General features: G+C 39.5%; 2 protein-coding genes and 1 pseudogene across 2 annotated transcripts; all 3 read right to left on the reverse strand.

Annotated features, from left to right (window-relative positions):
- Positions 1-1,590: 1,590 nt before the first annotated feature.
- Positions 1,591-2,428, reverse strand: LOC127796906 (uncharacterized). Its single transcript, XM_052329312.1, has 2 exons — positions 2,123-2,428; positions 1,591-1,938 (listed from the first exon to the last, which is right to left on the reverse strand). The coding sequence occupies exons 1-2, from the start codon at positions 2,426-2,428 to the stop codon at positions 1,591-1,593; spliced, it is 654 nt and encodes a 217-aa protein (XP_052185272.1).
- Positions 2,429-13,553: 11,125 nt separating this feature from the next.
- LOC127797953 (aspartic proteinase 36-like) lies at positions 13,554-19,621 on the reverse strand. Its single transcript, XM_052331192.1, has 10 exons — positions 19,150-19,621; positions 18,589-18,718; positions 18,228-18,478; positions 17,904-18,131; positions 16,082-16,244; positions 15,840-15,913; positions 15,615-15,711; positions 14,852-14,918; positions 14,300-14,371; positions 13,554-13,994 (listed from the first exon to the last, which is right to left on the reverse strand). The coding sequence occupies exons 1-10, from the start codon at positions 19,407-19,409 to the stop codon at positions 13,813-13,815; spliced, it is 1,524 nt and encodes a 507-aa protein (XP_052187152.1). The 5' UTR covers positions 19,410-19,621; the 3' UTR covers positions 13,554-13,812.
- Positions 19,622-21,905: 2,284 nt separating this feature from the next.
- On the reverse strand, positions 21,906-24,891 carry LOC127796907 (vacuolar protein sorting-associated protein 41 homolog; annotated as a pseudogene).
- Between the last annotated feature and the right edge of the window lie 1,794 nt (positions 24,892-26,685).

A 26,685-nucleotide genomic window follows, 5' to 3' on the forward strand; every position in this document is an offset into this window, starting at 1 on the left:
CTCAGCTTATCCAGGGCCTACTGACTCAAGCGGACATGGAGAAGGTCGCGGATCTGACTTTGGAGATCTTGGAGTCTTGCTACTGTCAGGCCTTAGTTCAGGTTAGTCTCTCGGTCCTTTGACAAGGAGAACTTTCAGCCTCCATATTCTATTTTTTTGCTATTTGAATATAGAGTATTGTCGCTCAAAACGAGCTTCAGAGGCGAATGGTGAGGAATTCTCGAAAAATGCTTAAGCTAGATAATGCCTTTGCTGACTGTCATAAGACTATCGAGCAGCGGGATGAGGATCTGAGGGCTCAACATTAACGAGCAAAGGAGCTAGAGGCGCATCTCCAAAGGCTCGAGATTAGCCGCCATACAATGGAGGAAAAGTTGGGACTTTCTCAAGAGTGCATCCGGGAGCTAGAAGAGATATGCAAACCCCACCCAACTTCCCGAGGTGAAAGGATTTATCAGACGGGAGTTGCAAGGTGTCTGGAAGAGAGGCTTCCTACACTGCAAGGAAGAAGTGCAAAAACATGCCCTGACTTCGACTTTTCCCCCGTCAAATCCATGGATGACGTGATCATTGAACTCAGCCAAGCATCATCTTCCCAAGCCTTCACCATCGAATCAGAGGAGTCCGAAGAAGAAGCCTAGTGGCTAGTTTTATCTTCGTATGTATTTTCTTTTCTTGAGCTCGAGTTGTACTTGACCCTTGTCACTTTGTTGAATAAAGCGCCTCAAAGATATGTTTTTGTAACAGCCCGAGTTGGGTGGTCTCTGTTATTTGATTTCTTGCATCCCCACCGCAACTCTTATATTGACACTGCGGAGAGTACTGTTCTACTTGGTTCTTTTTTATTAGCGGTGGTCCCATGGGGTCACATTTGTCCCCATTATTTTTAGCCCTCATTAACTCCGATATGGAGGTAAGGCCTTAGGAGTCTCTTCTGAGACCCCTTAGGTCGACTTCTTTGGGAGTTGTTTCCACCCCCCTTAGCCTTTCTTTCCTTTTTATTTAGGGGTGGTCCCCTAGGATCATATTTGGCCCATTGTTTTTCCTTAATACTTGCTATCTTTGGTGATGTTGAAAGGACTCAAAAATCCCTTTTTAGGCTTTTGAGGTCGGGGGGAATACTTCATCCCCCTTCGCTTTTCGTTCTCTCTCTCTCTCTCTCTCTCTCTCTCTCTCTCTCTTTTTATGGGGGTTATCACAACGATATTCTATAGGAAAAAAATCTGTACATATAACAAAAAGAACATAATGAGATTTTATTTGGAAAATACGTAGCTCCAACATCTTTGGGGGTATCCCATTATTGATAAAACTTTCTCAAGTTTTGAATATTCCAAGTATTCTTTATTGGAGTGTCGTCCATGGTCTCGAGCCGGTATGCCCCGGGGCTGAGAGTCTCGGTAACCCGATAAGGGCCTTCCCAAGTCGGTGACAACTTGTTAGAATCTTAGGGGTTACTAACACTTGCTCGTCGAAGGACTAGATCGCTAGGTAGGAAACTCCGAGCTTTCACCCTTCGGTTATAGTACCTCTCAATTCGCTGATTATAAGCCACCTGGCGAACCCTTATTTCATCCCGAAGTTCCTCCACTATATCCAAGTTTTCCTTAAGCCTTGCTCATTAGATTCTGGGTCAAAATGCTCCACTCTAAAAGTTGGGATCTCAATCTCTACCGGAATAAGGGCTTCTGAGCCGTAACATAAGCTGAATGGAGTCTCCCCGGTGGACCCCCTCCTTGTGGTCCGATAGAACCAAAGGATGCTTGGTAACTCGTCCACCCAGATTCCATTTGCCTTATCGACCCGGGCTTTCAATCCATTGAGCATAGTTCTATTGGCGAGCTCAATATGTCCGTTAGCCTGTGGACGAGTTACAGAGGTGAAGTGTTGCTTGATCCCCAACTCCTGACACCATTCTTTGACTGTCCGATCCGTAAACTGGGTCCCATTGTTTGAAACAATCACCATGGGATCCCAAAACGACAAACCACGTTCTTCCATAAAAATTGTTTCACTTTTCGCACAGTGATAGAGGCCAGCGGCTCGGCCTCTATCCACTTGGTGAAGTAATCTATAGCGGTGATCAAGAATTTAACCTAACCCATGGCAGGCGGGAACGGACCCAGAATATCAATCCCCCATTGGACGAAGGGGCATTAGGAACATGGATTAAGTTGGAGACCCATTGGCATCTTTCGCATTTCTTGACCAGCTGCTCAGCATCAAACACCATAGTCGACCAGTAATACCCATGTCGAAGGGCCTTCTGATAAAGAGTCCAGGCTCCTATGTGACTCCCACATATTCCCTCATAAATCTCTCTCAAAATATAGTCAGCTTCACGTGGTCTCACACACTTCAAGAGTGGTTGAGTGAAGGATCTCTTATACAACTCTTCATTGATTAGTATAAACTTCTGAGCCCTCATTTTCACCTCACGCCTCTAAGTCATTCTCCGGTAGCTTTCTGTCTTTCAAATAATTGACAAACGGATCTGACCAACTTGGTTCTAGGTCGAGACATAGCTGCTCCACAACCTCGTCAATGCTTATCTAGGGTAGTGTCTCGATAAAGATTTGTCTAGAATTGGTTGGGAAAGAGGCCGACGCGATCCAGGATAAGGTGTCTGCTTCTATATTCTGGGATCGGGGTACATGCTCTATATTCATAGATTGAAAACGACTCATCAATTTCTAGACAAAAACTAAATATTTGGACATGTGGTCCTTCCTGGCCTCATATTTTCCCTTCACTTGCCAAACAACGAGGTTAAAATCGGACTGCACGTTTAAATGTCTCGCCTCGAGTTGTGCGACGAGTCTCAAACCAGCTATAAAAGCCTCATACTCTGCCTCATTGTTAGACACCCGAAACTCAAAATGCAAAGCGTATAACCAGGACTGACCCTCAAGGCTCTTAATCATCAACCCGACTCCACCCTCCCAGGGTTTGAGCTGCCATCCACCGCTAGCATCCATGGTCTTAGGCCACCCTTTGGTGATACCCCAAGCCCAAATCTTTCGGCAATGAAGTCTGCTAAGGCCTGGGCTTTAATAGCTGAACGAGGCTTATACTCTATGTCGAATGCTGTTAACTCCATTGACCACTTCAACATTCTCCCTGAGAGCTCTGGCTTCCCCAAAACCTGCCTTAAAGGTTGGTCAGTGAGCACAATGATAGAGTGCACCTGGAAGTAGGGTCGCAACTTCCTCGTTGAGACGACCAGGGCAAATGCTAATTTCTCCTTAGGGGAATACCGAGCCTCTGCCCCAGACAATCATTTGCTCGTGTAGTATACTGGCCTCTGCCTCTTATTCTCTTCACTCACCAATATCGAGCTCACTGCCTCATCTGTTAAGGGTAACTAGAGGTATAGTTGCTCGCCCATCCTTGGCTTGGTGAGGACTGGCGGTGAGGCCAAACATTCCTTGAGCTCGTTAAAGGCCTCCTGGCACTCGACGTCCCAGACAAACTCCTTGGTCCTAGATAGGGCTTTGAAGAAAGGGAGGCCTTTTTCCCCCAACCATGAGAGAAACCTCCCTAGAGCCGCTATTCTTCCCGTGAGCTATTGGACCTCCTTAATGCTTCTTAGGGTCGGTATTTCTAGTATCACTTTAATCTTCTTGGAATTCACCTCGATCCCATGATGGTGCATGATATACCCAAGGAACTTCCCTGCAGAGACACTAAAAGCACACTTAGTGGGATTAAGCTTCAATTGAAACATGCGCAAGGTTTTGAAACACTCTTCCAAATCTGTCTAATGCTCCTTGTAACGCCCCATTTTTCCAGAACGTGCATTACCTCGAGATTTTGGAAAAAAAAAAAAATTTCAACATCAAACACACAACATAAGTCTCTTGATATACATACCCTCATCATACTCATTTCCCAACAATCCCAACTATACCTTCTCAGCATTTAAAAAAAATAGACTAAGACAGGTATTATCAACACATCAGCAGAAGCAAGATCGAAACATCAATGATATATAACTGACAATTTCCTTTTACAGATAATAACTGAATCGATGTTTCACATGAAAATATCAAAATATTACATAAACTCTTAACATCGCTACGAAAACTAAACATAGCAGCTATATCTCGATGACATTCTTTCCCTTGGCACTATTGCTTTCACCTGAAACGTTTGAATATTCCAGGGACATAGTCCAAATTAGATACTGAATCATCCAAGTGAGAGTTCAAAAATATTTTCATGAATATATGCAAAATCATATATAAAATCGACAAATCCTGACATGCACCAGCCTAAGAGAATCCCACGAAGCACTTAGCCCTAACTGGGGAAAATGCAATCTCTCTAAAGGCGACACGACCACATCGACCCATTGGCAAACTCAATCCTACTTAAGAGGGATAACCTTGACATATGAACCCGGGAATCACCCCATTGTCATTGTTAGGCATTACGCTCATACTCAAAAGCATTCCAAACTCAACGCAACCCTAGCCCCAAGAGTATCACATCAGCATTATCCTCGGAATCAACGACACCTCGGTATTAATGCTATTGCTCAAAGGAACCTGGGATGGTGTCCACTCTCAGCCCCGCCACTTGAGCCAACAACCGGGGTGGTGTCCACTCTCAGCCCCGCCACTTGAATGCCGTAGGGTGAAGTCCGTCTCAGCCCCGTCCCAAGTGGGTCACCTAGCATTAATCCTTGGTACGCATCCCAAGTGTTGTCACTCAGGGCTACGTCACAGGTTAACAACTCACGTCCCTCATGGACAACACACAACATGCCAATGCCGAAAATCATAACATGCATAACTTAAAATCAACATTTAGATGTATGCAAACCATCACAATAAACCAAGTCATAGGGATGAATACTCACAGTAAACCATTCACATGCTATTATAAATCCTTTCAGGTAGAACCACTCACCTTTAGACGTAACTTTGATTTCCTCAAAAAACGTGCTCGACCTCGTTTCTCGTGCCAAGCGTACTACAGTTCAATCTCGAGCCTCAATGATACCTTAGACAACATATGCATTCAAAGGAAAATCAATATCTATTTTCTCAATTTTCTCATAATTTTCCTCTAATTTCTTCCTTTTTTTCTCGATAATTCCAAATAAATACCTATTCAATCATTTTTCTAAATTTTTCTCCACAAAAATTCATAAAACAATATTTATAAGTCTCTGAAATTTTCTGAAAATTTTCCTATACTTCCTCATATTTTTCATAAGTCTTATTTCCCTTGAAAATTACAAAATGACCATTTTCTCTAACATTTTCAAAATTTTCTTCCACCATAATTTCTAATTTATTTTTCTTAAAATAATAAAAAAAATTTCAAAAATACCTGAGCCCTCACGCGCCTTCACGCGCGGGCGAGTGGTACTATGCGTGGCAGCCGCTCGTGCATTGCACGCGCCCTTTCTTCTCCAATGAGCTGGTTGCCGGCTGGTGACCGGAATCCAACCCCGATCACACCTCCAAAAAGCCCACTTCCATTCAATCTTGATGCCATCGGTTTTAGGCCGAAAGGCCATCGGCAAAGCCCCCGATCGGGCAATTTCAGCTGCGGCGCGGCGGTCCGCCCAATTTTCCAACCAGCCTTCGAAAACCCCTTAAACCAGCTTGAAAACTCACGAAAATCTCCAGAAATGCTCCTCTCGCCTCAAGGATCAAAAGTCCCTTATTGGCTTCCTTCGATTCGCCCTCAAAACCGAGCAATTTGATGCTCCAAATTCGGTCAAAAACCCTTGGTATTTATAGGCCAAATCCGAACCCCAAGTGGCCGATTTCCAACCAAATCTTCTCCTACACGCCACCAGGACCGTCCTTTGCCATGCCCTAACGAGATTTGCTGCCATTTTTCCTGGATTTTTCGACCAAATCGGCCATGCATGTGCTGATTTTTGAAAATTACAGTTTAGCCCCCTTTGAACTTCCTTTTACAGTTTGACCCTTATCCTCAAGCCCCTGATCTTCCCAGCATCATCACTAAGACCCTCAAGATTAGTACTTCTCATTTCTCCTCTGAAACTTCCGAAAAATTACCGTTTTGATCTCCCTCGGGCAAATTCAGAAAATTATACTTAGGCCCGATTGATCGTTTTGACCTTCAATCCACTCAATTTAACCCGAAATCACTTAAGAGTTGTTCTATACATCAAATATTAGTCCTAGACAAGCTCTGTTGACTTTTTGGACGTCGTCTATAACAATTCGGTATTACGACCTAATCGGCAGCTGTATTTTTGTTGTACCAAAAACTGTTCCCGATCCAATTTCTTTCATCACCAAAAATCATAACTTATATTACTTGATGATGCTATACCATTTTTCTTAATTATCTAGGGTCTGAGATACTCCTTTCGGTCGATTCGGCAATTTATTTTACTTTTAAACCCTCTTTTCGGTATTTAAATTCATCTAAATTACGCGGTGACTTCACACAGATATGAGGTATTACACTCCTCTACTAGCAGGCTTTTTACTAGCATGTCATCCACATAGGCCTCTATGTTGCGACCTAATTGGTCATGATAGAGCTTATTTACTAGGCATTAGTATGTAGCCCCTGCGTTCTTCAAGCTAAAAGGTATAACAGTATAGCAATAGGTGCCCCAGTCAGTAATGAATGTTGTCTTCTCCTGATCTTCCTTATGCAACAGGATCTGATGATATCCCTAAAAAGCATCTAGAAAACTCATGAGGTGGCATCCGGTCGTGCCATCAATTAGGGCATCGATCCGGGAAGTGGGTAACTATCTTTTGGACAGGTCTTGTTAAGGTCAGTGAAATCAATACATAACCTCCACTTACCTTCTCTGTAATACCCCGAGAGCCCAGAGAGATTAGTATATATCGAGAATAGTGTAAGAAAGGAAACAACACCAGCTGGATATCTTTTAGGCTGAATGTTGGCAAAGAACTCCCAAGTTAAACGTGCTTGACCTGGGGTAATTCAGGGATGGGTGACCCCCCTGGGAAGTTCGCGTAGGCCCATCAGAATAAGTTGTTTCGGTCCTTCCTATCGCTCGAGTGGGATGTTACATTCTCCCTTGGAGACAAGAACCACGTTGGCGAGCCACTTTGGATAATCGACCTCTCGAATATATTGTGCTGCCATCAATTTTTCCACCTCAGCCTCTATAGCCTTTGCCCTATCTGGGGCAAAATTCCTCTTTTTCTGTATGATGGGTCAGTACCCCAGCTTCACTCCCAAACGATGCGTCATCACTTCTAGGTCTATGCCAGGAATGTTGTGAACCGACCATGCGAAAATATCTGCATATAGGCGAAGAATTGATACAATCTGGGTCCAAAGAGGGTCTTTCAATTGGGCACTCACCCTCACGCATCTATCGAGTCGATCTGAGTCCAACGATACCTTTACGAGCTCATCCACCGGCTCAGCAGTCTTCGGGTCCTCCGAACCCTTCAGCAAAAAACTGACAGTAACGGGAGGGGAAATTTTAACCTTCCTCACATTGGGGCCCTGTCCCCGTCCTAAATCTTCTTGGGCTTCTGACCGCTCCTACACAATACCCCTAGCTGTATTGATGGATGCCATGTAGCACTTACAGGCAGACCTTAAGTCTCCTCTGACTTCTCCAACCCCTGTAGCAGTAGGAAACTTGAGCACCATGTGGTAAGTACTCGGCACAGCCCGTAGGGCATTTAATCCCGATCTCCCTAGGATCATATTGTAAGCCGAGGGGACCTCTGCTACCAAAATGTCTAACATAACCTGGGCAGACCAAGAACCCTTTCCGAGAGTTAACGAGAGCTAGAACATACCGTCCGTATATACCATCTCCCCGTCGAATCCAATCAAAAGGACACGAGATGGCTTCAACTGTTCCATCTTGTATCCCATGCCCAAGAAGGCCTATCGATATAAAACCTCAGAGGAGCTCCCTGGGTCCAAGAGGATCCACCGAAGCTCTCATTTTCCCAATTTTGTTGTGATGACTAGTGGATCATTAGAAATCGGATACCCGAGTAACTCGTCGTCTATAAAAGAGATAACGTCCCCTGGTCGAGCCCTCTTAACTCCACATTTCGATGCAGATCAGAACTTTCCCCCGACTCCTTGCCTGGCACCACCCCAGCCGCTAAAGTGTGAAAAATTAAATGTTGTGAGGGACTCCCCCCTGGCGACTCTCTCTCCTGGGCGAGGTTCTGGTCCTGCACCTTTCTTGGGATCTTCCACATCTATGAAGGGGGCTCCTTGATCTCCGACGTTCGCCCCTTTGTGGCTGAGTGTCCTTAGCTACGAACCTCCTCAGGAAATCCCGATTGATGAGCTCCTGAATCTCTTCTTTTAGCTAATGGCACTCCTTCATGTCATGTCCATGATCTCGATGGAATCGACAATACTTGTCTTTACTCCTTTTGTTAGTTGGGGCCTTCATTGGTCTCGGTTTTTTCAAGTAATTCTTATTCTCAATTGTAGCCAGGATCTCAGCCCGAGGGGTATTAAGCAAAGTGAACCTAACCAGACTCCATCGGGGGCCCGACCTTTCCCTTTGTCGGCCTAGTTTATCTTCAGGCTTTTGCTCCCTATTCTGACTTTTCTTCTCTTTCTTATCCGAGTACTCAATTTTCTTGGCCCGCATTACCTCATCGGCATTAATGTACTTGGTGGCTCGACTCAAGATTTCCATGAACGTCTAGGGAGGCCTCTTAGCCAATGACTAGGTAAAAGGGCCAGCCCTCAAGGCATTTTGAAAAGCCACCATAGCAATACTCTGATCAAGATTCTCAATGCTCAATGCCTCCATATTAAATCTGGCCACAAAATCTATTAATGACTCCCCTTGGTTCTGCTTGAGATTCACAAGGATCATGGTTGACCTTCGATGCCTTTGGAGGGGAGCGAAATGAGCCAAGAACTTGTTCCAAAGGTGTCCAAAGTTAGCAATCGACCAGTGTGCCAGACTTGAATAGTAGGCCCGTGCATGTCCTTCCAAAGTGGTCGGGAAGACTCTACACCACATAACATCAGGTGCCGCCTAGACCATCATGTGAGAGGAGAAGAGATTCAAATGGTCAGTAGGGTCGGTTGTGCCTCCATATGGCTTAATGGTTGGGATTCGAAGGCACTCAGATGGAATAATTGCCATGATCTCCCGACTTAATGGTTGATTGGAAACAATGTTATGTGGCTCTTCCTCCCTCCGTCTCAACTCTGCAACCTCCCTCTCCAAATACAGCAAACACCTTTCTCGTTGAGCCCCTCTGGCCCGAGCATAATCGGGACTAAAGGACTTCTCCTCCTCTGAGCTCGGCCTCCCATACTCGCCACGCCTGGAGGGTCCGCTCCGTCTCTAGTCCCTGTAGGACTCCTTCCCAACACAGGGGGATCTGCCACCTTAGAATTCTCTATGACTAGAGTGGCAGTCCCCCTGGTGCCTATTATCGTGGTTGGAGTGCTCCCCTTGTCTCACCTCTAGAGGCTGTTGTTGTGTCAAAAAAGTGTTGAGCAATTCCATCCAGCGTTGGACCTGTCCCTCTAGCTGGGCGACATGATCTTGTGATGGCGAGGGATTCGAGGGATGACCCCCTACGGGGCCACTTTCCGGTGGTTGGTGTTAACTCTGATCTAGGATAGGTTGGGCATTAGCAGCTCGCAATAGATTTCTTCTTGTTGCCATAACGGGGGGAACTTGAGCTCGTCCAAAGTACTCGACGAACAAGAGCAGATAGAGCAACCGGGCCCATGGTAGGCGCCAAATGATGATACTAGACCGATCACCAAGATCTGTCTCGAACCAAGTACCTGCAAGGGCGAGGCTTTAATCCCCCGGGAGGACTCCGACACTCAAGTCAGTAGAAGAAGATATCCAAAATGGAAAGTCACTCAGTAGTCAAATGCTCATACTTGTAGAAGTTGACATTTATTTATAGATGGCGTAAAGTTCACTCCAAAGAGATAAGATAACCTTTGAAAGAGGACGTTGGAGAGAATCTCGATTGACTAGGTCTCTCTCGTTCAAATCAAATATGGGATGGAGATCCGAAGGACATGTGGTGCTTCCTAAAATAGACACGTGGCGGTACCAAGTTGGTAGTCTCTGGAGATAATAGAGTAAATTTACCCTTAGTAAAATATCTCCTCACCAGGGACAAAGAGAAGGATATGTTGGAGTAGCAACAACAGTAGATGGCAGGTGCAACCCTGAAATACGCTGCTCATGTAGAAGTTTCAAGAAGGCATTTCTCTCTTCTTCAATTTGTGCAAGTCCAATGTATAAAGGTTTCCTATGGAACATAGTTCCTACAAGCATAAGTTTCTTCGTATACTCGGTGAAAAAGATTGTTGCAGCTTCTGAATTCACATACAATTGAGAGCTTTCTTGGCTTTGTCGGCTTCTTCAGGAGTTAAGAATCATACAAAGCCGAATCCCTTATTGATTCCTTCGCAATCTCTCATAATCTTCAGTGTAGTGATTGCCCCATACCGACTAAATTGTTCTTTTAGCTTATTATCATTATCAGCTATGTTCTTGACATAAAGCTTTGAACCCTATATTGGCAACATGATTGATTTAACAATGCGAGATAATATGTTGTAGCTAGCAACAATATAAAACAAGTGGAGGAGAGAAGGAAAAACTATCACTTCGTGCTTTTGGGGATTCTAGAGTTCCTCTCGCTCGGCCTTCTTTTGTGCTCTTGCTACACAAGATACTTTTGAACCTTTCATTGACAATATTCAAGGATGTGAACATCAAGCTTGAAAAACAGACAAATAACTTGATAAATGTGGCCATAAGGAGAAAGATGAAAATATCGAATTGTGTTCCATTCATCTATGCTTTTGCTTGTTTAGTATCAACTGGATTCTAGAAGTTCACAAAGCCAAAACCGTTGGAGATGACATTGGAGTCTTTTCGAGATCACTAAACTGGCAATATTTCCAAACCTATATAACTTTTCATGCAAAAGTTCTTCAGTGACATCTTCCTCCAAGTTTTTGAAGTAAAGATTGTGTTGGTCAAGTATAGGTGTCAAAAGGGCCGGCCCGGCCCGGCCCGGCCCGGTCCGGCCCGAGTCGGCCCACGGGCTTTTTAAACGGGCCGGGCCGGCCCTTTTACTAAAAGAGCCGGGCCGGGCCCGGGCCCTTTTATAATTGATAGGGCCCGGCCCGGCCCACGGCCCCCCTACAAAAGGGCCGGGCCGGGCTGGGCCGGGCCAGCCCGTGGGCTAGAGGGCCGGGCCGGGCCCTTAGCCCACAGGGCCTAGTGGGCCGGGCCCGGTGGGCCCGGCCTTTTTTTTTTTAAATAATTTTTTAAAAAATAATACATATAATATATACATATATAAATATCAAAATAATACATATATAAAAATTAATTTGTTTTTTTTAAATATTTTCTATCTTAATTCTTAAGTTTTAAATATTATTTCATTATTTTATATTTCAAAATTCTATATGCCTTATAATTTTTGTTGTGAATTGATATGAAAAATAATGTACATATAAAAAGGAGAATGTTTATTTATAATTTAAATATATAAAAAATTTAACTTAAAAATTTTAAATAAATTAATTGATGGTTATTATTTATATATATTGCGAAATTAAATTTTTTAGCATCCAATATCAATAATTACCTAAGAATAACAAAATTAAAAAAAAAATGAGTAAGGGCCTTACTAGCCCATAAGGGCCTCATGGGCCCGGCCCATAAGGGCCCAACGGGCCACGGGCCGGGCCGGGCCCTTAGACGGGCCGGGCCGTGGGCCCAATTTCTTTGGCCCAGCCCGGCCCTCCAATGGGGGCCGGGCTCGGCCCGGCCCGTATGAACAATAACGGGCCGGGCCAAAGCCCGGCCCGTCACGGGCTGGGCCGGGCGGCCCGCGGGCCGCCCGGCCCTTTTGACACCTCTATGGTCAAGTGAGATTTTTCTATCTACTCAGTCAAAAAGACACTTTTGGACAATTAACTAAATCTAAGAAAGTTTAGTTGAAAAGGAATGTTGATTCAAAAAACCTTTGATGAAAATAGATTGGTGCACCTTTGGTAATGGGGTGCACCTTTGGTAATGGGTTGTAACATTATCTATAAATAGATTGGTGTATTGTTAGATCAAAATACTTAAGAATTCATATAGTTTTTCTTTCTTTATTTTTTTCCTACCTTCTTACATAAAACTTCATAATTTTTGTGCATACAAAAATTAATTCTTTGTATTCTTTTATTGCAAAATTAGAATACAAAGTTTCTTGTGTTTGTTATTAATTATGTATGTTTGGGTTTATTGTCGGGAATTGCATATTCGCTAACAAACATTACTTTTGATTTCATTATATCTTAGAGGGTTGCTTGAATCTTTGTGCATTGTATTTTAGGATAAACAAAGTTTTAAGAAAAATAAATTTTTCATGTTTTGGAATCTTTGTCTTACTGCAACACATTTGCCAATACAACACCACAATTTTTTACACAGACGAGTACTAAGAAGAGAAAGGAGGAGGAGACACAAACTAGCTGGCCAGCTAGATCCAGGAATCGTGATTCTCTTAATTTAAAGGGCGTTTAAATTTAGTCTTTAAATGAAGATTAAGTACTTCTAGTAGAAGCCGGATAATCATCTGATTGGTTTAAGCAATTCTCTTCCTATTTGAAAAAGAATTTGACATATTACATGATAAGTTACAAAACTCATCTAATATGATATGCACTGTAATATGCAGATAATTAGTGTCTGTTATTAAAAGTTTTAACATATTTCACAATAAACTCAATGCTTATCTAATATTTGTAAATAATTAAATATATATATATTTATATATCCATTTACTGATAAACATACCATTTAATCAATCGTGTGATCAATCTAATGATCTAAATTGAAACAAAATTACAAAACTATGACTTTGATTTATATATGTGTGTGTGTGTGTGTGTGTGTGTCTAGGTGAGGAGAAGAAATAAAACTTCTAATTTTATATTTTTAGTCTATTTTTATATTTTTCATTTATATTTACAAGTCACTTCCGGTTATTTTATTTTTATTTTTTCGCTAGGTAAAAACATACTTCCAATTATTTTCAATTAGAATTTTATATCTAAACTACATTATATCAAATGAGATTATAAAATCATAATAATAATATGATAAAAGCTTATATTATAACAATTGGGATCATATAAACATTGACGATCACTAAATATTGTGGTCAAGTTTGTACACATGCTGGCATGGATTTATTGTCAGAAATCTATTTGAGATGTCTAATTGATCAATAGGCACACTCAACGTAGATTATTGTTCTAACAATCTCAAAAATTTCAACATAATGGATTGGAGTAATGATGCTTAATATATATATATATATATATATATTATATCAATAGGCATAATATCATTGACTTTACTAAAACGTCTTTTCAAGACTTCAAATCGTAATAATAATATTTACATACAAAAATAACCCTTATGAAGCAAAAATCCTGTGGACGAAAGATGCCCTTATATCCATAACCAAAGCTAAAGGTTGAGTTGAATCGACCAGCAGAACACTAGTAAGAAAGGGTCCCATGGCAGGCTTGGCTGAGGGAGAAGTGTAAATAGTAATCCTGTATTTAAGCAATGTAATCAATCCTGTACGAATGTATTGTACAATGCTAATAACCGGGAAAATCCCAATCTAAATGCAGCTTAAACTGTGTTCCTCAATTCTGAAGCAGAGAGCAGCAACAAGCTGCGATTTGAATAAATAATACAGCCTTGCCGATGGCTATAAATAAAGATCAGGCAAGGTATTGCACGCATGTAAATTGAATAAAATGTTGAACGTATGGAATTGAATGTCACAAAAATGAGAAACTCCCAAAAACCGAAATCAGCAGAAGGAGAGCTGTAATGACGATGCTCGACAACATCTTGTAGTCAGGTGTAATTCTCGACGAGCTGCCGTTCCCCATCTGTCCCGCATTGACAAATTCACTTTTACCAGTACCCGTCGTCGTAGAAACATTCACAGACAATGAACCTAACAGGGTAAGTTGAAGCATATAAACAGTGAGGAGACAGGGTTATGCAAAACTTGAATGACTTAAGGAAGCATCGTATTTGATTCTGAGTTCAGACAGCATCTCATGGCATCTGAATGATGCTTTTCCTGATGCAGTACTAAATGTGTTTTTCCAGGGATATCAGTAGACTTGCATATTGCAAAAAGTTGATTCTCAGCTTGTGTTAGTTAATGTTACAAAACGGCCATCAAGCTTGGGATAAAATCTCCGTTTCTGTAAGGTTGAAACAACTCTTTTTGCTATGTGGGAAACATGAACTTACAGTCATAATTAGCCCATCCAATTCGTTGGCCAGCCAGATCATAAACAATGATCTTGTCTTTGAGTACAAGGTCTGCAAAAAGTTAAGAAAATCATATAATTTCTCAATATTTAGCTCGTTTTAAGGGAGAAAAGTTAGTGGGATCTCATGATAACTGTATAGTAAACATGTATTTATGCTTAATCATGATGTTTTCTAGTTGCATGTCTACATACACCGTTATTCCTATAGGTTGTATGTTCCTGGAGCTTAATTTTGTAACATGCTACAGAATCAAATAATTGGGGCCTGCAATACAGTAATTACCTAATATACAAATAAAGAGATTTTAGTAGGCACACAAAATTGGCCCCAACTTGAAGAATGTTAACAATCAAGAAACAGAATATCGAACAAAAACATAGAAGGGAACAGAGCATCACATGTAAATAAACAAAAGGGAATGTTCTAGCAAAACATATTTGCAAAAAAGTTAAGAAAAGAGCATTGAATAGACTCATCAAACGTTTGCAGTTGAAAAGAAAAGATGAATGATTTTCACCAAGTCCTTACCCCCTAAAATTGTAATTCCTTGACCTTGAATTTTCTGAAATCCAATGCACCACACTGCAGTGCCACCCTGTAGGGGGAAAAAAAATGGGCATCGAATTAACTAATTTTTCATAGAAGAACCCAGTACTGCAACCTCATCAACTACTAAAATATATCCATGTCAAAATCAGCACATTGCTGCACCAAGGAAGATGTACCCTATTAGATGTCACGTTGCTTGTTTTAAAGATATAACCAAGTTACACCAGTGCTTTTTGCAGCAACAGTGAAAGCACCATCATAACTACTACTTTTTTTTTTTTTTATAACAACTTTAACATCAGTTAAAAGTCAATAAAATCTTTCTTCACCAATTCTGAAACATTAGAACCTAAGAAGCATAACAAGAATCAATAGATTTGAGATGCTAGTTACAGCCTTGGTTATGCTACATTCAGGAATCAAATGTAATGTTAAAGAACCCCTTCAGGCTACAAAGGATCAATCAGGAAGATGTTCATGCACTGTCTGATTGGTGAGACTTCTGTATACAAGTATATCTCAGACCCCCAGAACACAGCACTCAAGATAGAATAGAATATGAGGATTTGAAATAATGCTACAAAACTTATGCACCCTAGTTGGAGCAAGAAGAGGTGGAGAGGAATCTTCAGTCTCCACAAAGGTAAGCATGCACATTTTTTGGGAAGAGAGACATTCTGGAGACAGCACCATTGGAAAAAATAGAACAAAAAAAAAAAGAAGCAGTAATATTTGAACTCACATCTGAATTTTGCTGCAGAAGGTAGTCCTCAGGTTTTAGAATCATGGATGCTCCACCAGCAAAATTTAAACTAACTGTTGGAAAAATCTCAGAGACACTGGCAAAAGAAAAAGTGCGCATCCAATATCAAATAAAAGAAAATAATGAGTTACAAAGAGGGGGAGGGGGGGGGGGGTCGAACTTATGAATAAGATCCAAATCAAGATGCGGAACTTCTAACAAGACCTGGATTTGATTAGATAACACTGATTTCCCTTGTAAAGAACAGGGCTCACAGATTGTGAAACAGACTCTGTAATCTGCAGAGATTAGAAGATTAGAAATTGGAAGTTGCATTCATTGCAACTTTTACAGTATTCTATCTAAAATTGGAATGAAAACTAATTCTTCTTTGGTAACTATTTAAAAACATATTAATAAGTAGCAGGCATAATAAAAATCAAACAAACTGTTCCACGGTGACTTACAGCACTGACAAAAGGATCATATGCTTCTTCGGCAAGGTATGCTAAAGTTGTTCCTGAATCAACTATGGTTCCCCGGTTAGTTGATGTCGTAAACACTGCAGGATCAATGGTCACAGTCTGCCCATTCACAGCAATGCTTTTCAAATTCAAGTTATAGTGTGGCCTGGGAGATTTGAATGAGTCAAATTAACTGCAAATTCACACACACACACACATTTTTCTACTTCCAACCTTCAAGCATCTATAAACACTTAAAAACACGGAGATATGGAACCTTCATACTGCAGATATCAAAAACTGAAAAATGGAACTGAACTAGAGTTCTTTAACAATTACTGTTTCAGTGCCCCCCAAAGTTCACAAACATACAAGGATTCTGTGTTCTAGAAGCCTGCAGCGTGATCTTCCCCAGGGTTCAATTAGTTTCCACAGAGATCATTTCTTAGGAAGTAGACAAATTTCAGAATCCATGGCAAGAACAAGCTCCTATATTGGTTTTTCTATCCTTTTATTCCCATGAATGGGCATGAACAAATGGTTGGGCAGAACAAAGCGCACCAGGCCAATTCAATTGTCAGACTGAGCCAGTCTTGCACCAGACTAATTCAAGCAATTCAATTTTAAACTTCAAGTCAATTTGAACGTATACATCCAACATTGCTTGTTTGTGCTCATCAATCAACTTAAACAAACCAGCTCCTGCTTGTAATCAACCATCCCTAATATTTATCAGGCCAAAAGCCTAACAACTCGTGTGCCTCACTATCCACAGGCCTACAAATCCATGCTTCAGAAGTTTAACCTCCTCAGCCTAATAATTCTTGGCATAAGCTTCATTTGATGAATATTGAATAGGTTAAGATGCTTTGGAGCTGCAGCACCTACTAAGAATCAACAAGAGCACTTAAATAGCCCATTATTAATGGGCCTTTTACTGGGCAGAAATGTGCTTTCAATTAAGTTGCAGAAACTCAAATATACTAATAGGGATCACGTGATTAGAATAAAAACCCCTAATTCATGGTAAACAGTAATTGATGCATCTTGAGAGTTAGTTCCAGAACTCATGCCGCTGGTATCAACCTTCTTTCACATATTACATAACATAGATTATTTCTTAAGGTTGGGAAAATCAAAAGAATTAAGAAAGGAAAAGTCATGTGAAACTGAGTGCAAGCCATCAGTTAAAGCATCAACAAGAGCAAAATACTGAGTCTGCCAATAAGAATTAGACGTCATATGTACTTCACCTAAAAGGATAAATTAAGAATTGCTTCCCCCCAGGTAGAGAATAAAAATTAACTGCATCTTCTTTTTCATTTGATTTTAATTCCCAGGACTTCTGTCAATAAGCTACATAACACCAAAGTTTGTCAAACACCTAGAATCCCTGAACAAACGAAGGAAGGCCAATGATCATCCACAAGTTTCATCTTATATCAGAAGGGAACTGTATCAGAATGTAACTTAGCAATTAATTTCAGGAGTAACTCATATCGGGCACTAAGCATCAAACCAACCACATGAAATTGTCAAAGATATCAAACGTGATGTTTACAATTTTTCTACTATCTAATTGATAAGAAGTTGATGTAACAATAACACCAATACAGAAAATTATTACATGGTGCAGCTATATGGAGAAGGTATCCTTTTTAGGAAGGAAGCCTATCAGGTGAAAGATGTTTATCAAGTTAAAATCTTGGAACATGCTGCTAATGAAATTCCATAAATAGTGATATTTCCAAAAACTCTAATGGCAATTAAAAACAGAAAGAAAAATGTAGAAGGTATCGAAGTTCAAAGAGGATAAAAAACATACTGTGAGGCGACGAGTGGGCTATAAACTATATTTGGCTCCACTATAACTCCGAGAACCAAGATCCCTCCTCCATCACCATTCCCCTTCAAGCAATGGGAGAAGGCATTAGGGGTTACACCCTGTGAAGAAAGTTGTGAGATTACTGATAACCCCTGCTGCCCAAATCCAAATATTCCATCAACTGCTCTATCAGACTTTGTCAGGTCACCAGTCTGTGATGTGCTACAGCTGTTTCATGATCTAATAAGTGAGGCAACAAGCTTAACCAATTGAAGAAACGAACATAAATACCACCATCAGTTTGGTAACCTCATGTTAGCTTACCCAAAGACTACAGGAGCTGAAGAGTTTGAAGTCAGTGAATTCCCGACAATTGCATCTAGATGCATCATGTCAGACACATAATAACCAGATGTCCCACTTCCATCTCCATATTGAAATGTATAACCACACTGATTATTCTGAGTAGAACATCCAGAGTCCGAGGATTGAACTCCTAAGGAGCATCTTTGGTCTGAACAAGATATCAATGAAGCTGATGAGGAGCTGGAAGGGTCAAAGAAGTTGAGAGGGACCTACAAGAAAACAACCAGTTGACTTGAGACAATTAGCAGTAAATTGGTCCATAATTCAAGAAGCTAAATCATAAAAAAAAATATTAGAAGCCAGGAAACGTTAATATTACATGGAGTCCACTTGATGTGGGACAACCGTTGCAGGAATTGCAACTGACCCACAAGACATCACTTCCAGTATCAATCTGTACATAGAAGTCTTTTGGAGGAGAACCTAATTGAACCCTTGTATAATAAAGCCTGAAAGTACCAACAAGAAACGAGCATGACCAGAATGAAGCCAATCCGTCAAATATAAATATGCTACCCATCATCCGGAGATGAAGACTCTAAAATAGAAAAGAATCCAATAAAGAATCAACATGTATAAAACCTATATCAATTAAATACACCGCCGAAAGAATTAAATCAGCACGATGAGAGGTAGGGAACAAAATATCCATATACGCAACGCTAAATCAGCCTAAATAACAAGGAGGAAAGAACATGAAAAGGTATAATACAACACAAGGCAATAATAATTATACAAGGACACGACAACTGACAAGAACTTCAGACCTGAAATTTAATTTGTCAACTCAAGTCTAAAATCAAATCCAAATGCATAAAAACTAATACATCAGCGATGGGGGGACACGAAGCAAATAGAAAGCGAGAATTGAGGAGATTACCCGACAACAAAAGGGTCGTAGGTTCCTTCAACGGGGAAATCCACAACACCCGAAAAAGACTGCAAGATTCGACCGTGTCTGACCCGGTCACGCGCTCTGAGTTGACTCAACTCGACGCCGTGACTGGTCGGAAAATCTCTCTCCAGCGTGAGAGCAACCGGGAAACCACCGGCCGCTGCCGCAGCAGCAGCAGCAGCAGGAAACACCACGGCGGTGAGCGTCAAGATGATCCAGCATCCCGTCGGAAAAGCAGCCGGCATTTCTTGCTTTACCTTCGTTCTCTTCTCTTCTCCCTATGCTGCTTTTTCCACTTTCACCAACAACCTAACAAACAACGGCCAGAAAGCATACACACATACATATATATATATATACACACATCTACATATATTTATATATGTGTTAGGTTAGAAGCCAGATAAGATGGAGGGGGAAGAGATTTTCTGCGACTTCCAGAGAGAGAGAGAGAGAGACGAGAGGGACATGTAGAGAGAGAAAGTCCGCGAGATATCAGGTGATAACAGACGTGGGGAAGATTCAAAATTATTATTATATTTACTTTTGATCTTTTAAAATTATTATATTATTATATTTACTTTTTTATTTTTTTTTGTAATTTTTAATTTGGATATTTTCTTCTGCTAATTTACGCCTCCGTTTGGTTTCTGACGAACGAACAACGCCGGCTACCTGCTGCTGCTTCAGCATTCAGCCGCCTTCTGCTTGCTTCGCCTCGCACGCCTTTTTCCTTTCCTTTCCTTTCTTTTACTTTTACTTTTACCTTTCAAGAACAATTAATTGCAGAGAGTTCCCGAATCTATGGCTTCATATCACTTGACACCCCATAGCTAAAAGAAATTACTCTTTTCGACTATGAAATTATGTTCGTTTGCCCCATTTGACAATGTTATTATCAAGAAACCTCATAAAGTGGTGTTTTGCCATTTCGTCAGGGTTAGTTTCAAGAAGCATTTAAAACAGTCTTTTTAACCTAATTCTAGACGTAACCTACTTTCTTTTTTCTAACGTAAATAATCATAATTTGACTAATTCAAGAATCAAAATGTAGTTTTATATTATTTATATATACAAATTAGGAACAGCCAACAATATGACTCTTTATACCCTTTAGATATAATAAGTAATTTTGAATAGATAAATTATAAAACCTTTCAAACAGGAGATAGTTTTTGCATGGATACAACTTTTGAAATCATCTCAAATCTCATAAGTTTGGATAATTGGTTAAATAGAGTATAAATATTATGATTATTGAATCGACACTTACACCCACAATTATAACATAATTACCAACTAAATGAAAAGTATATGTAATTATAGATGATAAATCTAATTGGATTAAAACTTTTATGTTTATCTCCTGGGCCCTGGCCCTCCATTCGTAGTAGATGGTGATTGCTGACAACTCTCCTAACTTATGCTTGAAAAAATTTAAATATATATTTGCTTATCAATTAAGAATTAAAAAATATTTAAACCCAACTTTTTATTTTTTATTTTTTGGATAACTTGGTTCCACTTAGTTTTATTTTACAAAAAAAAAAAAAAAAAATTGGTATTGGTTTGGGATAATATTTTAACCGAAATTATGAGAAGATAGATCTTGCAGTTTGGTATTTCATACTGCTGGGTCTGGATCTTTCTATTGTTATGCTTTGATTTGGTGCCTCCAGTCACTAATCAACTGGTGCCCCTTGATTTCATTCCTCAAACAAATATGATTTGAAAATTGCTTCTGGAAGGCAGTACTGGTGGGCCCCGCTTTTGGTTCTCCTACTAGATTAAATAAACAAAATTGGGTCAACTGACGTGGTCAAATTGGATTACTAAAATAATTTATGTTTTGGGTAACTTAATTTTTTTGTTATGTTTTTTTAGTCAATTAAAACTAGACTTCATAGAATCAGTCTTATATGAGATTAAAACATAATATGTTATTTTTGTTAATAATTTTTAATTTAATAAACTCATTTAAAAATATAACTCAAAGAGAGGGATCTGAGTTTATATAAAACTATTAAATTGAGTATTATACTTAAACGAGAATTGAAAAAAAAAAAAAATTGATGATACTGCATTAATGACATGTTAAAAATTATTCATAACAATCTATACATTTAAACTCTTGCATGCGAAATATCAAATATGCCTCCAAAAAAAAATAAAATATATGAACTAACAGCCTCCACCAAGTGAAGTTTCCTTTTTCGAATGCAAAGACGGCATCAAAAGGAGAATACGGTGTATCATATATATGATATGACCAACGTTACATTTGACCATCCATCTATTTTCTATAAGAATTTTGAGTTCCCTTCTTGGAAGTTTAGAACACCACCACCCCCAGGTCAGATCCCATTTGCGCTGCTCTTCATTGATATTTAGGTCAACAACGACAAGACGAACCCCATCTTGTCGCCATTAGACATGTGTGAACGTGGCATTGCCATTTGGCAACGGATAAGAGGGCCACAACCTGCCCCAGCTATTATTTGGCCTCATGGGTTCCATTACCCAATCCAACGTTATGTTCTCTATACAGCTTTAGAATCACAAAAAAAAAAAAAAAAAAAAACCTGGGCGTTCGGTTGCCTTTAATCCATGAACCCTAACAACCCAGCTGCATTATGTAGCTTTAAAGAGCAATTTTCTATCCAGTTTATTGCGGTTGTTATGATTCAAGCCATCTAACTACCTTTAACTAAGAGTGCTAGAGCAAACAAGCAAGAGTCAAATTAGAACCTAATGGAAAAACGAAAAGCGTATTGATAGAACAGAAGCAGCACAAGAAGAACCTAAATAGTAACAGAAATACTTGGACCAAGAAATACATGGACTCAACACAAGAAAAAGCATGTCACGCCTGCTAACATATTCAAATGGCGGCCGTTGTACACAGGATACAGCGCGTCCCAGGGAGCATCTGAAGCAGTGTCATCATCATCTTCTTCTTCATCCACATCACCATTTTTGTACCCATAATACAACAGTTTCTCCTCGGAATTGGCTCCTGTCCCTTTCTTGGCATTAATCGAAGGGGTAGAATCTGAAAGACAAGTGGTGTGATAGGAATGGCAGCAAAAGAATACTATTGAGTGATACATTTTGCCAGGGAAAGGGATCAATGCATATGCAACACCTTTCACCTCCCCACTCTTACTCTTGGACTTGACATCCATAGTTCTCATTCAATAATGAACTTAAAACATTTTTTGAGTTTCAATGCGTTCAATGGAAATATTGAAAGTTTGGTTTCCACAAATGTTTGGCATCAGTTTCGTGTGAAACCAAGATGATAGAAAAGAAAACAATATCTATTATCTGATCAAGATTGTTTTTGTTACTGACCATGTAAGATTTTGACCGAAATTGATTTAGGCCATCAATTTCCAATCTCACCATTTTAGCGAAGTTTTTTTTTTTTTCAGTTACTTCTATAAATTCAATCAATACAAAGGAACTACATCCATCAATAAAGAAGATTTTTTCTCTCTTTTCCTTTCTTCTCACGACATTAGGGTTTTAATCATTCTGTTAACTTTCGCTAATTTTAGCAGTTTCTTAATTTTGTTTAACAGTGTCCTAATTTAGGTTTAGAACCACCAAGCACTTTCTTATTCAACCATAAGCTATGCCATTGAAAAGTTTCAGATTAAAATACATAACTACTTCTCTTGTTCACCAAAGTTTAGGCATTCTTTGTCAATCAGACAAATTATCATGCCTTTAATCCTGGCATTTTAAGCGAGTAAACAAGCATAGAGAAGGATTTGCTCCCAATTATTTGTGTGCAACTCGACAGATTAAAAATCAGTAAGTCATTTATCTTTTCTTTCCTCTTATATGGTTCTCTACACCAACTTGCAACATTTAACTTAGTATGACTGAAGGGTAAACATCTCGTTTGGCAAACTTGCAGAAAACCATGAAGCAGTGGCAAATTGCTTCATGGCAAATTTACAGGGTGTAAAAAATGTATTCTTCTCGCTTCATAGATGACAACATATAGATTGATGCATTTACCGATCAAGAAAATTCACACTAGATCTGAACCAACCTATGTTTTGCAATAACTATATCTTTAGGTGATACAATATAGTACAATGGCTCGTCACCAGCTGCCCACTTACCACCTGCATAGCTGCTACCGAAACTCAAATGCACTATTAATACAACTGTAAGAAAGCAAATTCATAAATTTTGGAACATTTTTACCTGAAAATGGAGTGTGAGCAAGGGAATAGTCCTTTGCCTTGTTGTGCACCAAGTCATGGACAGGGAGTGCATCGGTTGCAAGGCTATCACCATTCCATGTGACTACATGCACTTCTGGTCTCCGAGCATTTCCTTGTTTACAACAATTTCAACAGCTTGACACTTATCATGGCTTTCTCCACTCTGAATTGAGAGTATTAATTTCTGGCTTCCATGTATGTATATCTACATAGGCATGCTAATTCCATGGAATAAATAAAGGAAACTAATACCATGGAATAAATTAAAGAAAACTAGGTACTGAAGCATAAAGATTATTGATCCCAAAAATAGTATAAAGATTATTAGAAGAAAGGCTAGAGAATAGAATATAAATTAAGGAAAACTAGGTACTAAAGCAAGATTATGCCAATACCAGGCCTGATGGAATACCGCTGCCAAAGCCTTTCTTGCATCTTCCTCCGCAATATAAGCTAGAACAACTAAAAAATCACCAAATGGAGCAATTCCAGAAATGAAATAGGTGGTTTGGAAAGATGCCACGATATCCACCTGATCTGTGCTAGGCAAGGAAAGATGTCTGTACGTGCCATTTGTGCCTTTATTTGGATTTCTCCTTATATATGCAATTTTCACAGATGTTCCCTACCCAATTACTAAGAAAGCATCATCCTGAGTATGATAAAGAAACACTATTCAATTATAGCAGTCTTCAACTAGCATAATTTGAGCAACATTTATTTCAAGATCCAACAATATAAAATTGAAGATGAAAATAAACCATAGAAATATGGCTCCACAATTCTTGTTACAATATTAATACAATTGTAGTATCACTCACTGCATTTGCACGTATGTGACTTTGCCTACCATAACCTTCTACTAACCTGCCAAGCTAAGTGAGGCAGCAGAAGCTCGGGGTGGGGCCTTCCCTGCAGCCTCTGAATAGAGTTATACACTAATCGTTAGCAGCATCATAAACTTTGACGCCAGTGCCATTAGCCCAAGCAATGAGATTTGTTTGCCACTTCACTGCATGAACTGGGCCTTCACCAGAGTGTAGAACCTGGAGACCAAATAAATTTATCAAGTCAGGAACCAAAAAATTTAGAAAGAACTTTTAATTGGATCCTTCTAGATGAGAGACAAACTAGGCATCTTGAAAAAACCTGGTCATGGTAGTGAATCCAATTCTTCATATTCACATATAAATGACCAGCTAAACCACTGGCAACAAATCCTCAGGAAGATTTTTTTTGCATAATCTGGATCTAAAGCAATTGCCTTTATTGGATGATTATATTCAAATTTTATCCTCTCATCAGTGTAAAGGCTGTTTCTTATAACAAATCCATTGTCTGAACAGCTTCCAACATATCCACCTCCTGTGTCAAAGCAAAGATAATTAACACTAGCAGTATGAGCAGGGAATTCCTTTACCTGTAGATAATAATGATACTTATCAACTACCAAGGAAAAAGACAGATGATTAACTTGAAATGCAATGATATATCAGCTTAATAAGTGTAAAAATAATAAACATCCGTTTTCTAAGCTTGCAAAGTAGCTGAAAGGTCTGAATACAGAATAACAAACCCTAAGTGAAACTCCTAATGTGTACCACCCACTACTCCTAAATTTAGGATACTTAAACCAAAAGTCTCAGAGATTTCTTTTTGTAATACAGATTCTTGCAAACTTTTTTCTCATGCAAATTTAAAACAACTTAAGATGCCAGATAATTATGCAGACAAATAAGTAAACATGGCATTATGCTTTAGGATTGCCTATAAAATAAATTTCAAATATAAATATGAAGATTAAGAATAATAATTCATTTGTCAGTATAAGAATAGACAGTCAAATTTTTTGGCATACTATTGTTCTAGATGATTCCAAGTATATCTCTCTTGATCATTTCCAGTAAAAAGGCATGTGGTGTCGCAAACAGTAACAGACCCAGGAACTTGTCTTGCCCTTAACTGAGGGAAAAGTCACCAGTCACAACAAGTACCTTAACAAGGACAACATCTAGAACAACCTAGTTGAAACATGTGCCGTGTTAGGAACTTAGGCCGAAGCTAAACATGATGAAGAAACATAAAATGAGAGAGAAGGAGGAGAAGACAAGGAAAAGGAAGCACGGAAGCTTACACAAAATATATTTTATCTAGTACGACAAGGTACACCTTCTCACATCCTCCACCATGGTAAAAATAGCAAATGTTTTAGAAGGGATTTTTGGTTTTAGAATTTGTTTCCTAAGCTCAGTTGCTTTTAACTCTTCAGCCAAATGCATTTGATCTTTCAAACCCGTGTCCAGGTCGAAACTGTGTTTGGGAAACAATACTTCAATAAACAGCATGGTTCGGGGAGCTATCTTTCAAAACAATTTTGGTTTGGGAATTAAGTTCCCACACTGAATGGCAAACCAAGGTTGGGATAGAAGTAGACTTAAAAACTTTGGAACAGCTAAACTCAATAAAGCTGACGAACCGAGGACAGTTTAAGTGAACATGGTGATGATCAAAGGTCAATTCCATGAACTGTAAAACTATCAAGGCATTTAGGATTCAATTCTGAGCAGTAAAGGAACAGCAACAGGGGAAGAAAAGAAAATGAACTGCAAAAACTAAAAGTAAAATAAAAGCTCCAACAAATTACAACAATAGTAAGTTTCTAATCAAAGAGTGCTTTCACTCATGATCATTTCTATAAAACGAGTTTCTATATGAAACTAGTAAGCTCAAATTTCGTACACGTAGTGTGACGAGAACAAAATTCGGTTCAATTGTTTGGGAAAAAGTTTACTTAGGAAATCGAGGATATGAACGGAGCCACCGAGAGTGCCGAAAGCGATCATCTGCTCCGCCACGGGACTGCAGGAGGCGGCGTCGGCAGCCAACAGCAAGGGCACACTGCCACCCATCCTCTTCTTCTTCGGTCCTCTGCATCTTCCTTTTGTTCTCCGTTGTCTAATGGCTTCATAGCCACCATTCCAAGCACAATCACAGAGAAAGATCGGACTCTATCACCTTCCGGGGCTTGGCGATTTGTGGTGAGTGGCGTGTTTCGGGGACGAGTGTACAGATTTTTGGGATCTATACAATTTCATGATTTTGAAAATATTTAATTTTTAAATTTTATATAATTTTATGTATGATTAGATTTAAATATTTTGAGAAATGTAAGTTTTTTTTTCAGAATTTTATATTCTTATATTTGATTTAAATGTGATATTTATGAAAATTTATATTTATATATATATATATATATATATTTGTAAGAAGAAAGTTCTAG

The sequence above is a fragment of the Diospyros lotus genome, chromosome 3, assembly GCF_014633365.1.
Source record: "Diospyros lotus cultivar Yz01 chromosome 3, ASM1463336v1, whole genome shotgun sequence".
Taxonomy (NCBI): Eukaryota; Viridiplantae; Streptophyta; class Magnoliopsida; order Ericales; family Ebenaceae; genus Diospyros; species Diospyros lotus.